This window comes from Augochlora pura, chromosome 10 (assembly GCF_028453695.1).
Source record: "Augochlora pura isolate Apur16 chromosome 10, APUR_v2.2.1, whole genome shotgun sequence".
Taxonomy (NCBI): Eukaryota; Metazoa; Arthropoda; class Insecta; order Hymenoptera; family Halictidae; genus Augochlora; species Augochlora pura.
In genome coordinates, this window is record NC_135781.1 from 21,221,574 (window position 1) to 21,239,086 (window position 17,513).

Here is a 17,513-nt window from a genome sequence, read left to right on the forward strand (position 1 = left end):
ATACCTGATATGTATAGAAAGATTTAAAGCACGAATGGTTTAATTTAGTCAAACTTTTGCATCGAATAAAATGTAATTTTTATTTACGGAAAAGTCCATGAGGTTCTATTCCTATATAATATTATTCCTATACAATAGAACATTTTACCATATAACTATATTTTTTATTTTGCAATTTGACAAATCTTACCCAACGAGATGATAACATTTTATAGTAGTTCGTGCAGATCACACTGTCTTTAACGTGGCGCTAATGGACAATATAGATACAAGTCTATCACATGGCGCCGCCATCACTCGAGTGTGAAGTGTAAGCATCTGTAGGCAGCTCATGTATATAAATTGCTATATTTCATTGTGTTTATCCTATCAGGGAAATTTTGACGTTCGTTGCGTGCTTTGAATTTAATTAAATTAGCCCGAATAACGTGTTCAACAAAACGATGCGTAAATGCTGCGTGTTGACGGTCGATTCTTCACCAACTCGAATGGATTTATAAGAATTTACAAGAGCTGAACGGTAAACAAAAGTCATTGATCACATGCCACCCATTTTTCAATGCAGAACGGATTTTTCAGCTTAATTACTCCTTGTTATTGATTGCATGGCCTCACTTGTATATTTTGTTACATAATTTCAACCGTATCAATGCTTGAAAAAGTCATCATGCTTGGAAAGTAAACGAAGGTAATGTTCGCTATGTTATTTTGAGGTTAGGTTCTGCCCTTACTATCAATTGTTCTTTGTTATCAATAGGTATGCATATCAATGCGTTCATTCATGTACGTGACTTTGACGAATATACTTGAAACAGCAAATGATTTTGTTTTGATGAAATGATTTTTAGTATTCGTAAGTCATCGATCTTGTAATAATTCTATTGTACATCTTTATCAAAGTTTAAAATTATCACATGATTTAATTCGGCATAAAAGAAGGTTTTTATATTATATTTTAAGTGAAATTCGATTCATGGAGAATGTAATCAGTCATTATTTATTATATTTTGTGCTCAAGCTAGGTATTTTTCAAATTATTTATTTTCGAACGGTTTCTAAAAAAAGACGAGAAAATAATAGTTTAAAATCTGTAACAATCTTAATCGGTAGATTAGGAACTTGAATTAGAAATATGTAAATATTTAAATAGAGATTAAAACGTTCTGCAGTCTATCAACTACAGATATCTTGAGTGCATTTTGTGAGTTATCGTAAAATGAGCTGTAAAAGAGATAATCTTCGTTCTTTGATACTCGTTTATCGTAACTCGATCTGTTTTAACGTCTCATTGTTAGACTAAATATCTTTCCTTTGTCGTCCCGCTTTTGTAACCCCAATAATAATTAATGTGCAATAGTGACGTAAAAATAGTTTCGGTAATTACGTGGTAATTATACACCTCACTGATTCCGCTGATTTTTAAACATATTGTTAGAATGAAATTTTCAAGCCATTTATTTCTATATACGTATATTACCGCCATTCGATCTTAGTTTCTAAGATAGGTTAACAAAAATATTGTTCAGAATATTAAGTTTTACAACTATCTTTACTTTGCTCGAAATCGTTTTGATGAGGTACTTTTTATGAATAATTACCATTATCTCAAATATTTGAACTTTTTAAAACATTTTAAATCATACAATTTTTGAAACTTAATTGACTTGATAGCATTAGTATTTTATGACAACACTATGTACCAAAAGACATCATATCTCGCACAACGTCTAATGGATCACTTTTGCTAATTCGATCCGCGTAGCATGCTTCCACCGACAACAACTCTTATCAGTTTAATATAAATAATAGTCAGCTTGGTCGTTGTAAAGATGAAATGTAAAAATGTACTCACTAAAGCGAAAAACTAATTCAGGGATGCCTCTTCCTCAGTACAAAATTCTCGCAATAAAAAATATCGTATATAATATTAACGATGATATAAAATGTTATTAATAATTATGTAATGATCGATATTCTTTTAATTAAATAAAACTGCTTGAAACCAAACAATCGTTTCATTGGGACTTCCATAATGCACTGCGATGTACTTTTTATGTCGACGAACCTAACGTCTTCCTACTTTCATTTACGACTGATACTTTATTAATGTCATGGAAAGAATTTTCTATCGTGACGGCCATATTAGACAAAATTGAATACGATATATCCTACATAATAATTCAGATCATTAAGTGCGGTGGAAGTCGTTTCGTTTACCGTTTTTATTGGCTGCCTAACAGATTCCAAATTCTTGTTCAACCAAATTTTAATATTTTGTCACAATAAGCATTTGTGTAATAAGCAGACACAACAAAATTTTTTGTCAAGAACTGCATATCATAGAATATACAAGAAAATAATAGAAATAATACGAATATGTAAAATGTAAACCTTGATGTTCAATACCACCTTGATAAGTATCCATTTCTGATGCTCTAAGCCCTAGCACATCGAACTTTTCTTGCTTTATTTTCAAACAAATGTTTTATCCAGAAAAAGTTTCAAAACCCGTTTCAGTTAAATTATTTTGTCAAAGCGTAAAATTCTTTTCATTTATAATATTCAAAAACAATTTAGTTAATACGTTCGCAGTGTTTTGGTGTTTTTCATTTTTTACTCACTCATGCAATAGAACTGCTTATTCCATCAGAATTATGCTGCTAAAAGGTGTACTTCTTTGTCAATGATTGAAACATCAATGAATTTATTTTTCGGTTTTTCCTGATGCATCTAAATGCCGTGCCTCGATTATTTGAGATCGTGTAATAAAATCAGAAAGAACATTTTAATTAAAATCATTTAAGTTTAATTACATAATTATATAATTAAATGAATATTTATTAAACTTTTGAAAACAATGATATAGATTTTTATTTAGTTGTTGTTTTGTTCCGTAGACATTTTTAGAATCTATTCGAATAACTGAGATTACTATAAAATTCAAAGCATTTTAGTAATGTAGAACGTCTATTAAACCGGAATCGGATAATCGAGACTCTACTGTACTTAAAAGCAGATTCTATTCGTACAGAGCGTTCCATAATTATAAGTTATGATCATCTAATGAAAAACTTACACTATTTTGTAATACTTCCAACTTAGTTCTTTCGAAAGCAAAACTTTAATGGAAAAATGTTTTTTCGTCTTTGTTTTACCTCGAAGTAGTTCAAAACCGCCCATTCCTACTAAAAGGCGAAGACTAAAGTGGCGGAAATGCGCCGTGCAGCAAAAAACTGCACCAAGCATCACGTTCTTAGAGAAATAAGTTACGTAAGGAGTGGGGTAGGCAATGCGTGCGCCGGCAGTCTCGTGGAGTGGCGTGGCGCATCTACCGTGTGAATATTACAATTTTGAACTACGAAGAGTCAGAAGTCCTACATCATGCCGCGATCGCAGTTCAGAATTATAATATTCTCATCATTTTGCATTATGCACATGTAGCAGCTGTTGATTGTCTTACATCGCGATTCGCGATCTATCGTTGCTGTAGAAAAATAACAATCTACGTCGGTTGTATTGACCAATTGAAATGAAACCATATAAATGGAAGCATTTTTAACTAGAGTGGCAATTGCTATTTCCAGACTAACATTGGCAACATCAAAGGGTGAGGCAATAAGAGGATGGCTTCGGATGAGGTGCAAGCTATGGCGGAAGCTCGGCTTGGCGGATCCGTAAATTCTGAAAGAAGTTCGTACACCCAGACGGCTCGCAGTCCGGATTTCATTCTCAGAGAGGATATTATTGCGGGCGCGATGCAGAATGGAAGGATGTCGAAAGTCAGGCGTTCATTCTGCCTGTTCGTCACCTTCGACCTCTTGCTCGCCTTCCTCATGTGGCTCATTTGCACAATGGTATTGTCTCGTTTCTGAGAATACAAAAACACGATACTTTTCTCGGTGACATTCTATCCTCATACTTCTCAAAAATAGTTGCATATATAGGATTCTACGATAACATGTTCATGTATTTTGGCAAAATTGAAATGTTAAACCTGTACACTTGAATCGCTACTCTGGGGATTCACAATTCAAAATAAATTTATTTGTATTCAATAAATTGCTAATTAGAAACAGAATTTCACCGGAAACTGAAGGCAATGATGATGGTATACAAATCGTATCAATGTAGTGAAACGGACCCATCGAAACTTGAAGCACTTGTCTAGAATACGGATTATGAAAACAATACAATTCTATAATTTAAAACGCAAGAGGATATTTTATGTAATAACTTACAAAGAGCATATGAGAACTGAATGTTAATCCTGCAAAAGGCGATGTTTGAACTTCATAAATACTTTTGAGTTACCAACATGTATTGCGTTCTGCAGATTTGAAATCCCGCGGGACGGAACGCAACGCATTCTTGCCGCGGAACTTTAAATCGGCGGAGCATTGTACATTCTATTGTATGGTATTATATACAAAAGCATGTTTTATTTGTTCAAGTATTTCAGATATTCGGTTTAAATCATCGGTTTTACTTACTTTACCCACTTTGTTCTGACTTATAACTGTTTACAGATTGCTGGCGAAAGTCTTGAGTCCGCGTTTATGAATCAAGTAGTTCATTATCACATAAAAACTTCATTGTTCGACATCGTTGTAAGTACCTGTACAAATGACCGTTTTATACTATGGGGACATAAGTCTCAGGAGTTTTACCTTTGCAGATGGCGGCGATCTGTAGGTTCGTAGTCTTGCTATTATTCTACGCGCTGCTTCATCTGAATCATTGGGTTTTCTTAGCTGTGAGTACTGTAGGTTCATTTGAGTCATTCGCTACGTTGGGTTTTACATATACAGGGTGTTTCGAAATTATTGTGATTCCGAGAAATGAGAGGTTCCAGAGGTCATTTGAAGTAACTTTTTCCGAAAATCGAAAATGTAATCCGCGGATTTATTTACGGGTTATTAACGAAAAATAGTGGCCAATAAGAGACGAGCGCAGCTGGCGTGAGAGGCGGCCGCTTCAGTGAGCGAACGAAGCCCAGTTTCGCTGATTGGTTCAATCACCTCGTGCCTACTGGTCTCGCCTCTCATTGGTCACTATATCAATAACTTGTTAACGAAGTCGCGAATTGTATTTGCGCTGAGGAAAAAGTTGCTTCAAATGATCCCAGGAATCCCTCATTTTCCGATTACGTGTGACTTTTGGGACATCCTGTATATAACAGAAAAAGTGTAATGTTTCGCAGGAGTTTATGGATTACTTTGATATTAAAGACAAATATGTAACGCTTGTTATAGCTGACAACTGCCACTACGTGTGCTTTCTTAATCACCAAAGTGTTTCTTTTTGACGTAAGTGCCACACAGTATCGACCACATCCGAATAAAATCGCTATTAACCAAAGATACTATTTCTAGTGGACGAAATGTACTCAGCCAGTATTCCAAGTCCTCCTCATTCTCTCATCTTTCGTGGTACCTTGGGCGGAAGCATGGTTCTTCGATATTCGCGTATTGCCACAAGAAATGCAGGCTAAAAATTGGTTTCGAAGTAATTATTGAGATATTTTGCTACTCTATTAACATAATTAAACAATCCTACTGAATCAACAGAATCTACAAATAGTATAGTTATTAAAATTTTTCTTTATTATCAGATTTCACAGACGATGAGAGGGAACCGTTATTGCGAGGTGGGGCCACGCAGGGAGCGAGACAGTTTCCCGCTAAAGAACCCATCGTTTTCTTTACTCCCATGAACACTCCCGATACCTCAGATAACGAGGATGATACCGATAGCGTAAAGGTAAGTAAAACATTCGTGAGTTCCGTCATCTCAGAAGTAATCTCGTTCGAATTGGCAGCAACTACACTACGTGATGAAAGCGAACGCACTTGGTGATGATTGTCAGTCTTTGCTGCTGTCGAAGGATTGGCAAATCGAAACGAAACTGCCGAACGGCGATGAAATCTATTACATGGACCGTTCCAAACAGGAGAAACTGCGGAAAATAGTGGTAATTTACCAAATCCCAAATGTTTCTCCAAAATCTGCTGCACATCGATGTAATACTTTGTTTCTAGGGAATCATCGACACTCCCGCTTCCGTACTCACGGACTTATTATTCAATGAAGTCGACTTGACGCCAACGTGGAATAAACTGCTCAAGGAATGCACTAAAATCAAAGTAACGCTTTCCTGATCGCTCATTTCTCTTTACACTCTCATGCTCGGATTATTAGATTAGAAGTTTGTTAGTAGTTTAAAAAAAATAGCACTGTTTCCTTTATTTCGACGCTGAAGTACATCAAAGTAAAAAAAAAATGCCCACAATTTCATGTAAAAATCGATTGTCCAAGTGGCAGGTCTTGGATTTGATGTAATAGTTTCTATTGCCGCGAAAGTAGTTTCTATTTCATAAAAGACTGCTGTTAATACAAACCCCAGTAACGAAAATATCGGCATTACGTCTGTTAATTCGTTTCTTTACTAGAGAACAAATGACTATTCGTTGTCTATGTGTTGATTAGAATATCGATGAGAACACGGACATTGTCTACCAAATAACGCATCCTCAAGCTGCCGGTATCATCGGCGTACGTGATTTTGTTATCTTGAGACATCGTCTTCAGTATGAAAACTGTCACATCATTTGCGGGAAGTCAGTATGCGATGATTCGCTACCGATTCGCAAGGGTGTCATCAGGTAATGTAATCTAGTTATTCAAAATATGAAACAAAGACTTTGTTAACCATTTATGAAGAATCACGTTCGAAATGTCTATAATCTTCGAATGTGTTATCAAGGGCGGAGAACAATCTGATTTGCTGTGCAGCGGAGAATCTGCCCAACGACAAAAATAGGTGTCAATTCACATGGATAATTGACACGAATTTAAAGGGCTGGATACCGCAGAAGGTCGTGGACACGTCGATGACGAATGCGTTGAAGATCTTCATGAAAGATGTGCGGCAATATGTTGCCGAGAGGGGCCCACCGTTCCCATCCACCTCAAAAATTTTATGATCGCTGCCTTACGCATCTATGTGATCTTAGAAATTTCAAGTTTTTGAAACATATTTTCGATGTGTCGAGAAAAATCCATATCCATCGTGCAACATCACAGCATTACGTTTTTTGCAAGCGTTCTACATTTTTGTACGTGTATATGAATGAACACTGTGTGTAGAACATCTCTGTAATATCTTCACATCGAACTAGCAAAAGACAATGGCAAGAGACCTTTTTTTATACGCTTATTATTCCATGAACAGGAATTATTACAATACGCGCAATGTATATAATGTGTATGTATAACTTCTTATTTTAGATCCAATTATATATGTACATTAAATTCATACAGGTTTTTTAAACCATTCAATGAAGATGAACATACAGTTTCATTGAGCGATTTGGCCTTACCTCGTTAATGTCGCATCATGACGTCACGTGGTCGGAAATACGAACTACAAATGGATCCAGTGTGTGGTGGGGATAGAAATGAGACATTAACGGGGAAAATAAAAACACACATTTACGCATTTCATTCCTACACTGCAGTTAACTACGGTTTCTCTTATGTTCAATTCAAGACATTGTATGTTTAACTTCCATTAAATAATTTTGGTGTACATACATGAACATAGAGATTATCAATAAGTCATTGACTCTTATTAATATTTGGATATTCTTTAGAACAGAATAATTTCTTTAATTTTGTAATTACAAAACGATATAGAACATTTCGTGTCCAGCGAAATTCATAAAAATTGGTTAACGTTGCTATGTTTTGCAATGAGTTGTTTCTGCATTAACTGCTTTCGATGAAGCTCTCAGTACATGAACGATACAAATTTGCAATATGTATTTTTCAAATAGCTACGTTTAGTATTCTTTCCACGACTTCAACCAATTCCAGTTTTTCTCAAATTTTGGTAACGCATCATCCAACTAATTTTTTTAACTCTGAAAGAAATAATTCAAATCGTTTTATTCAATTTAAAATTAATTATTTACGTCTCGAAGTTGTCGAAATATTAATAAAAGTTGCTATTTATTGTTAACATAAATTGATAAACATCTAGATAATATATAAGAATTTATCTCGTTATCACATATTTATAGTGTCTTTTATATTGTAAGAATATCGTATTATGTAAAAAAAATCTGTTACATTCTAAGATTTATAAAATACTTTATAAAAGTGGATAGATAATTGTATGGGTAATTCGATAAAATGTTCATATTATTGAACTCAATAAATAAAGTTTGCTATATATGAATAATCATATACATATGCGTATAGTGCATGTATATGCTATATACTTAGTATACATATAATTAGGAGAAACATATGTATATTTGCATGTACGAATTGGTAGTGATTTTTTTCATTATTTATCATTATACCTAGTGCAATTAAATTTTTGAAAATATGCATCAAAACGATTATTTTATTCTGTAGCGTCTTGCTTTACGATTTCTGATAGTTGCATAAGTAATGTTAGTTGCTGTTTCTCGATATACTATTCTATAAACCCGTGATAGGAATTATCAGCACACCCGTAATCGCCTCTTTCGGCTTGGAACGCGTCAGACGCGTGCGCTTGTTACTTTATACATGCGTGTGTGAATATTATTTAGACGATCGTGAGTCAGCGACACGCACGACAGAAGTCAGGAGGCGTAGTCCTCGCGATCATTATGATACATGCCGATAATTCCGAGCTTTAGTGTAACCTAAACATTGATGCATGACTCCGTATTATATAACAAACCTATTTAATAAAGTAGTTGCACTAAAATTTGTATGCAGATGATTTCAGTGCACTACATATATTTAACGTGGAATAAGATTATTTTAATTACTCATTCATCATTGCATTTGAATAATGACTTTTTTACATTTTTAATTAATTTAAAATCATGGGTATAAACATTTATGAACTTCTAGTTGTGTTTTATATTTATGTGCGTCTTTATTGTTTTTATAGCAATTGAAAAACTTAATGAACAATATACTCAATTTCCCTCCCAGAAAATAAAGAAAATATGTATTTATAATAGTTATCAAACGAAATATTCATCAATCATTGTAATATACTTAATTTTATATAGTTGGCGTAAATAAATAACGATTATACGTTATTGTATGATGATAATAAAATTGTGGAACTATATATTTTCCTAATGAACTTCATAAAGTTTTATTGCTATTAGAAATAAACTTAATAATCACTATTCGAAAGTATATAAACAAATACTAATAATTAACTTTTGTAAAATAATTAGTTAATTTTTGATAAAGAAAATCTTCCAATATTGTCGTTCTCTGTATCGGCAATATGTCGGATCTCGTACACGCAGACGCATGCAATCGGTGCTGGTAATTAATAGCTGCTTGATTACCGTAATCAGACGCTCTAGCAATTACGACTGACACCCACCATATATAATGCAATGGTTAACAACAATTCAGCATTCCAGTTACAGGACGTTAGATCTAAAGTAGGCGTCGTTTGCTGAATAAATCATCTATTAAAAAATTGATTACTCCAGCAGTTAATAGATATCTATTGCTGCGATAGTGCATCTAGTATTCATACATGAACATGCAGTATTAATGTACGTGTTAACGTAGGTCGCACGACGCGACGGATTAATTCGTCTCAATTTCCGGCGGGATTCCCAGCACGTATTTGCTACACCTTGCGCTACGAATTGCAGCCAACCTGTGCGTATTGTTCCCGCAAATGTAGCATCTCATATGTACACTATGTATTCTGATATGTGACGTTCAGATAGAATCAGCTCTGAGCGCCAACACAATTCGATCGGCCAATCGATTTGCCGTTAACAGTTCTACATTTAGAAGTCAAAACGCCACATGTTCGAAAATATGTTGAATTCATTTCTTAACCCCTTGCACTATAATAACGAGTCAGACACGTGATAAAGATTTCATGCAACATCTGCCAAATATGAATATTATTCGTTTCTTCTAAATCAAAATCGAATTGAATTTTTTTGTTATTAAAGCCTAGAAACTGTAGTGAATAAAGACAATACAAGAAACAAATATTATCTAGCCCTATTATTAATAATATTAAGGACAAATAAGTGCTAATCACCGCAGCGTGAAAGGAGCCGTAGTGCAAGGGGTTAATACTAATTTGTTCTTCGTAGAGCTTTTCTTCAAATTGGTGAACTTTTCTAATTTTGTCAGTAAATTTCTACTTTACAAACGACTAATAGAAACAAACAATTTAAATCGTAACTTTATCGGGAACTCCTGTGATTCGAATAAAAAGTAAATTTTTATTCGATGCAAAAATGTTTAATTCAATCTCCAAGAAGTGGAAAATTTCGAGCGGAAGTGTTTGTTTTGACAACAATATTGTCGTCCGTAACAAATCGTAGTTTTTGATGCAATAGTGAGTCATCTGACTCGAAAGTGTTAAATTCCACAATTTAAACAACCGACGACGCGATGCCTGTGTGACTGCACGACGTCCCTCCATTTGTGTACTATGTTTTCTAAATATTTGCCAATCTCTTACGGCTAGTGCAAATAAATATACGTCAGTTGGTTATAACATTGCGATCCACTGCAATCAATCACTGTCACCTCAGAAATTGAATTGTTAGCATCAATGTTGTACACGCTAGCAAAATATTCGAAGTTTTATAACCTTTCGGGATGCAAATAATACTGTAACAATAGATGACGATATGCGTGCCAATACTATGATTAACTCTTATCGTTTGATTAGACTTCTGGGAAATTGATTGAGATAGAGCCCCCGTTACCTGATTATCCAAGTATTTGACGAATCTTTGTCATTAGACTACTTAACTTCATACTGACTCATAAATTCGATTGTGAGAAATTATTGCGTTTATTTGTTTAAATAACGGATAAAATATGAAATGACTGAATATAGACATATGATGACTATATGTATATAGATATTGATTATTTTTATTAAAATACTAGTTTATGTTACACCATATTGACACTATCGAAGAACCATATCAATAAGTAATTTTTATCTGAGACACTGCAGTTCTCTCTCATGCAAAAATCAAGATTAAGTAAACAAAATCAAACATGGAATGTAATGGGTATCAGTCGAAACTAATTAGATAGAGTAATAAGCAAATATTATACATTCAATATTGAGTCATCCAAGACATTTTACATTTTATATTACGAAACTTATTCTTGTTTGAATTCACTGGAACATTGCGTTAACGTAGCAGAAATTAATCATTTTTACAATGATTACACGAACTCTACCATAGTGAAAATATATTTAAACAGAAATAAAGCTAGATACGCTTATCTATACGTATAATATCAGTTCAACGATTTCAATGTAAATATAAAAGCATGTATTTTTACAACGTTTGCATATGCTGATTAGTTGAAACGAATGACGAACGTAACCGATTGCATCTGCTGCCAATAGATAGCAACGTCAAAATTTTTTAAAATCGTATGTCGCATATTATCGTATTTTCTAATGGAAGTCATTTATTTCTTTTGATATTATAGCAATACAAACACTAGATAAGTACTCCAATGTTCGAACTTGGAGCTAAGTACCGGGTTGTATGTTGGATTAACAAATTATGTTCTATATCTAATGTTTCTGTTTGAAGAAATACATTTTACAACTAAATTGTTAATATTTATGCAAATCCTCAATTCAATATCTTATCTTATAAAAAAAAGCTGAATTAGACAAGAATTTCCTTCGTAACAATGATCACAGTTCTTGTTAATTTTCACATTTTGCATAACACAAATAGCGATATTCTATTACAAACATGACATCTAGATTCTAGTTTCCTAGTCACACGTTCAAATCATGAGCCATTTGTACCAAGTCCAATGAGAGCATCAACATTGCTCTCAAAGAAATACATTTTTAGAATGTTAAAATCGACGCATAAGGATTAAAATGGAGCTACCAATTGTTGCTATAAGGAACAGAGGGTTCTTCAATTTTGGCCTTAAGGAAGATATGAAAGTTGAACCCCTTATCACGGTCATCATTCAGAACTTTCATTCCCAAATCGATAATGACAAAACTCATTATTACCATACAGATACAGTGGTACCGAATGTACACCTCTCCACTTATGGTTCAAAAACAGCCCCAATGTCAAGAACAAAAATAAATTGTCATTAACCCATTGAAAATTTCAAAATAAGTTATCACGAATTCTAATAACAACACAAACAAATTTCATAATGATTCTTGCATATCACAAAATGGCGATCAATTTTCGTATTTCACATTTAATTCTAGCTCTATTAGTTAAAATTGTTAAACAAATCATTCCGTAAAACCTGTATTCAAAATATATCGATACAATCGAAAAATTGATGCACAATTGATTCGATATTGTGAATAATACCTTTTACAACCATGTTTATAATATAATTGCAGCGTGTCATCCATGGACGTTTATTACATTCTCGACACCATGTATAATTTAGGAGACCGCGCGCCGTGTAGAACAGGTGGCGCTGGTGCGGGAACTACGACTGAAATCGCGAGAGTCAGTCAGTCGGTCTCGCGCTTCACGCGTGTGCGTGTCTCGTTTTTTGTGGTTTGTTTGTCGTGTTGAACGTGGTGGACGCTTCCTCGGACACGTTTCCAAAAATCAATTGTCATCGTTTGCCGTGGCAATTTTTCCTGTTTGATTAAAACCAAGAACACAATCTGCACTGAAAAACGGAGCAACGCCGGTCTGCGACAATGCCGGAAACTTAAAGGGACGCTTGAAAGCGTCTGCTAGACAGCGATGCAGAAATGGTAAGGAACCGATTCTTCTTTGACAGCTCGTTGCTAATCGTCAACCGCGTTAAACAATTGTTAAAATGCGTTACGCTATTATCTTCATTTCAATTGTTCGTCCGCGGAACGCTCGTTAATCTAACGGTCACGGAGTTCTCGAGTAGGACTGTTTCAGTTAATTAACTTAATGAAACTGTGACTTATCATGAGAGAATCTGGTGCAAAGTGTGATATAGTATTTCATGGGCTGCAAGGTAAACTTATATGAGCTGGTTTATTTTTAAACTTTTATGTACGTGCGTAGGAAAAGGTCTGCTTTCAGGGGCACGATAAATGTCGATGAAGATCGATTAGAGGCTTTCTGTGGAATTCGAAATTGGCGGGTTCTCGCCGCGGGTCCATATAGAGAATATTTTCAAGTATCTTTGCACGGATTTAAATTAGCATCTGTATTGAATTATTGCAGTCCGTGTTTTAATATAAATTCTCTTACAAGAATTTTTTTGTTTATTAACCTCTTAGGAACGACGTACTATTCTTTCACTAGGCTTTCATGATTGTTTCGTGCTTTACTCAATTGTTTTATTAATTGCTAAAGTAAACGATTAAAGTGAAAGTATGTATGTACAATATGCTAAGAATAGAATATATGTAATTAATACTACATATTGCTATACGGAAAAAATATATATTAAGAAAAATGATAATTTAGTTACGAAAAACTTTATTTGCGCAAAATCCAGCCGTGCCTAAGAGGTTAATGGTTCTTTTTACCCGGCTAAATTTCGTTTACATTCTGCATATTGACAAATGAATAAATTAGTTAAATCCTGTTGCTCAAAGTTGAATTGATTTGCATAAAATTTTGTTTGCAGCGTATGATACGCTTCATAACATTTTGGTAAATACAGTCATATTTCGTGTCTTTTGCATTGCCACGCTGTTTCTCTGAGAAGTTCGTGTCTGTGACATACGTGACATCTTCTTCAAGAATATTCATTTAAGGGTGTTTGAACGCAATCAGTAATGTGTCTCAATGTTTTCGCTTTAGGCTTTATTATGACATAAATCCCAGAGGAAAAGAAACATAAACTTTTAGGTTAAAAAAAATTATTCTAATTTTATTAGGTTTAATGAAGTAAATAATAAATGTGAATATTATGTTAGTCAACGTATTAAAACTTCTCCATGAAAAACAGATTGTTGAATCTGTTGAAACCTTTGATTGCTGACTAAAATGTGAAAGTATAGATGAAACATTGTTTGTTTTTTATATTATTTGTATGACTTCGTATCATTTTGTTCTCATATATCATATCTATAAATTTTTCATAAATAGCACAAAATTAAATCTTAAAGCAGATGATTAAGCGAAATCGTATAATTATAAAACAAAGTATAACGTTGAGATAAAGTTGCAACATCGACGAAACGTTGTATTCCTATTGCCGCCAGATCTTCGATTTTCTAGCTACCAATCCTTGCTAGAAGGAACGACATTCTTGGTAGGAAACCAAGCTTCTAGATTTTGTCGCATGTCTTTCAAAAAAGTGACTCGCGCACTCTCCACCCTTCAAGCTTCGAATTGAAAGGCAAGTCGGACGTCTGACAAATCGCCGCTTCTGTCTATCCATTTCTTACGGGTCTCGAGGCACATCAGGGTGGCATAGTTCGACGCCCATCCCTTATTCTCCCGATCCTTTTGACCTTCGACCTCCGCGAATACCCAGCCAATTGTCAATGTGGAAGTGCGTCTCCTTACGGCACGATGCCCCCGTTTCCCTCGGCAAGACAGGATACTGCGGTTTCGAGTGCATTACTGCCGGCAAAAGTGCTGTCCCCTCTTTTTGCGCCCCTGCTTCCGTTTCGGGGTAACTTAGTTGAAAACTAGTTCCTGGTCGCCGCTGCCACTCGGCAGATTTTTAACGGTGGCGAACTTTCCTCGCTTGTGTGCGCGCTGGAGACTCCTCGGGGTTTAATTGTTCCTCGTTCTTTAACCCGACGAATGCCTGGCCGTGTTGACACGGCTGCTGGAACTCTAACATGGCTGCAGGATGAAGCACCACCCCCATTTTCGTGCCGGATGATAGACGGTATCACGTCACATGTGGAAACATAGACATTCGACCAGAGCTCTACGGAATATTTAATTTCACCTCCCTACGGACACACGTTTTTTTAAGTGTACTTTCGTTTTGTGACAAAGAGACGTTGAAGGGTAATGTGTGTCATAGGAAAATGTCCTCTAACGCTTTTATAAAGATTTCAGATTAAATTTACGAATATTTGTGTCTGTAAAGACGAACATGTCACATATTTTTACTTTCGAGAAATTATTTCTTAATGTTTACATTATAAATTTTTCGTATTAATACTATTTCTTTGTTTTTTATTGTTCTGAATCTATTCAATTTGCTTTCACGGTTTTCGCCCGGATGAATACGTAAATCCTATGTTCTTTAGCTCAATTAATAAATAAACTTAAATTTTATATAAGATATATTGTACTAATCTATTTCGAATTGTAATTGATTACTGAATTTTCAAATAAAGACTTTTATCTTTTTCAAAGAGTTTCGAGATAGAAAATTTTATATTACTGATATTTCTAGAGAATTTAAAATTCTATACACACATAATAACGATGCATTTTCTTTTTCTATGAGGTAATTATTTACGATTGAAACGTTCGAGTTACTGCAAGTATAGTTATGAATGTAATTTCATGCATGAGAGTATCATGATAACTATGTCAGAAATTGTAGGATAAAGGAGTGAAACTAATGTGCATAAAATTTAGTTCCAACCCTTCGATTTTTGAAAATTTGTAATAGAGTTTCGCATTTGTGATTACATTTCTATAGGGTAATGCAGCTGCTGGTAAAATTTACATTTTCAGCCTTTGTGGGCAAATTTTCTCCTTTATTTAACTGTAATTGAAATAAAACTCGTATTCACGGAGTTGCTTCGAAGTTGCAACATTTGTAGTCATATCGTGTCCATCCATATCCGTGAGAACTAGTTATTTTACAATGCCGATGCAGAAAAGAGTTCTAACCACGTACCGCCTCGGTGTCTTCATAAAGGAACTGTAGATATTATGCATTGCTTTTAACACTTAAATGAAAACTATTCTGAATCAGTATCCAGTTATGACTATAGTAATTATAAATAGCCTGTAGACGTATGTACAAAGTAAAAATTGGAAAATTTAGTCGTAAAGAACGTAAATTATACGAAAATGTCTTTGCTCTTTTAATAAACAGCTGATCTTATGGAGTTGTGAGAGAAACGAACAGAAGCACAAAACACTAAAAGCATTGAAGTAACTTAAAAATGTTGTCTTCTATAATAAATTTATTTTCATCATAATAAATCTAATAAATCAAATAGGAAATAATTTTCAATTTCACTCCAGTTTGATGCAAGTACAAAGAGCATTTGAGTTTTCTCATAAAAATCCGCAGGTCAGTGATATGCTGAAAATAAAATAACAATATCCTTGAATTCTTCTAAAGCCTTTACAGTTCTGTATTGGACACGTTCATTTCTCTGACGACTACATAAAATTCGCGGTCTCGTTATGAACCACTTCATAAAAATTGTCATAAAGATCAAGGCAAAAGTTTATCTCACCGCAATAACGTGTAATGTTCCACGAAGATTGTCGTGGGCGTTTAATAGGCTAACTGAAAACAGGTGTTAAACGGCGACGTCCATTGACAGTGTCGTAGACGTTGACTTTTGGCGGTTTTCTGGGCGCGAAATGGTCTGCCAAGGTGAATCGATTCCGCGTGCCGCTTCGATATTTAAATTTAAACACCTAATCATGCGACGAGGTGGCTTCGACATCGCATCGCAGTGCAATTTCGAATGACGGCGCGCAGCGTCTCCGGGAGTGTTTATCAGTGTTCGCAGTATTTGAAAATTTCAGAAAATTCAGGCGTCCCGATTGAACCGCTTAAAAGTTTCGCGAACGAGCAGGCGTGTTTCGGATGAAACTTGTCTCCCGTCGGGAATACTTCGGAGCCGTTTAAATTCTGTCGCGCGACAAGAGATTACGACTAGGATCAAACTGAATATTTATGGAAAATAATGTTTCGTTGGAACTGATATGCATCTGGGAACCCGTCGCGGGGTTCCCTGGTCCCATAAGGACGCCCTTGGTGTTGTCTTCCGCGAGCGAGAAACTATTAATCCGACGTTGGCATTATTTCAAGAGCAACTTCCATGCTTCTCGCTTGTAAATAACCGCGACGTTTCAGTCATGACGTGTCGTCAATTAATAAACCTTGCCCCGGCTACGATTTTCGTAAAGAACTTTTTCTTTCACACGGCGAACACAATCTCGAACAATTTGTTCAACCCTCCGTGCATTTTGCAACTTCGTTTGTTTAATCGAATACTTATTTTTCCGTATATACTATGAGATAATTGTAAGATACTGTGTAGAGAATGTTTGAATCTTTGTTATAGCATAGTTTGTACTGGTGCTGTGTATAACGTTATTTATCGTGTTAAGAGATGACGATTACATTTATGAAATTTTAACGATAAAATTCAAGTGAAGATGGCAAGAGAAAATTTGAATGTAATTGAAAGTATAGAAATGATGACTATTGATTGTATGGACTTGTAATAATAATGATTAGATGAAATTCATCTACGTATTGGTTTCGACTCAGTAAATTCATTAATGATAGAAAAATTGATTCATATTTCTTGCAATCGATAAAGATCACATTTA

General features: G+C 34.7%; 2 protein-coding genes across 3 annotated transcripts in view; both read left to right on the forward strand.

Moving 5' to 3' along the window:
- Nucleotides 1–314: 314 nt before the first annotated feature.
- Nucleotides 315–9,116, forward strand: Start1 (Steroidogenic acute regulatory protein-like). 2 transcript variants are annotated; one of them, XM_078192948.1, is made up of 11 exons: nt 315–520; nt 3,585–3,854; nt 4,527–4,607; nt 4,676–4,753; nt 5,253–5,306; nt 5,373–5,505; nt 5,612–5,760; nt 5,819–5,971; nt 6,039–6,143; nt 6,487–6,662; nt 6,764–9,116. In XM_078192948.1, exons 2-11 carry the CDS (start codon nt 3,624–3,626, stop codon nt 6,981–6,983), a joined length of 1,380 nt encoding a protein of 459 aa, XP_078049074.1. In that variant the 5' UTR covers nt 315–520; nt 3,585–3,623; the 3' UTR covers nt 6,984–9,116. The 2 variants fall into 2 exon arrangements, with proteins under 2 accessions (XP_078049074.1, XP_078049075.1); XM_078192949.1 differs by lacking the exon at nt 315–520 and adding an exon at nt 559–688.
- Nucleotides 9,117–12,563: 3,447 nt separating this feature from the next.
- Nucleotides 12,564–17,513, forward strand: part of Dgk (diacyl glycerol kinase 1) — a 180,219-nt gene continuing 175,269 nt past the window's right edge. The window contains exon 1 of the mRNA XM_078192934.1: nt 12,564–12,784. The gene's annotated coding sequence lies outside the window, so the exon portion shown is untranslated. The remainder of the gene's footprint in view (nt 12,785–17,513) is intronic.

Coding starts and splice junctions, on each gene's coding strand:
- Start1 (XM_078192948.1), top strand. CDS start 3,624: ATGGCTTCGGATGAGGTGCAAGCTATGGCGGAAGCTCGGCTTGGCGGA. Junction 4,754..5,252: donor ATCATTGGGTTTTCTTAGCT/GTGAGTACTGTA, acceptor CGCTTGTTATAG/CTGACAACTGCCACTACGTG. Junction 6,144..6,486: donor AGGAATGCACTAAAATCAAA/GTAACGCTTTCC, acceptor TGTGTTGATTAG/AATATCGATGAGAACACGGA.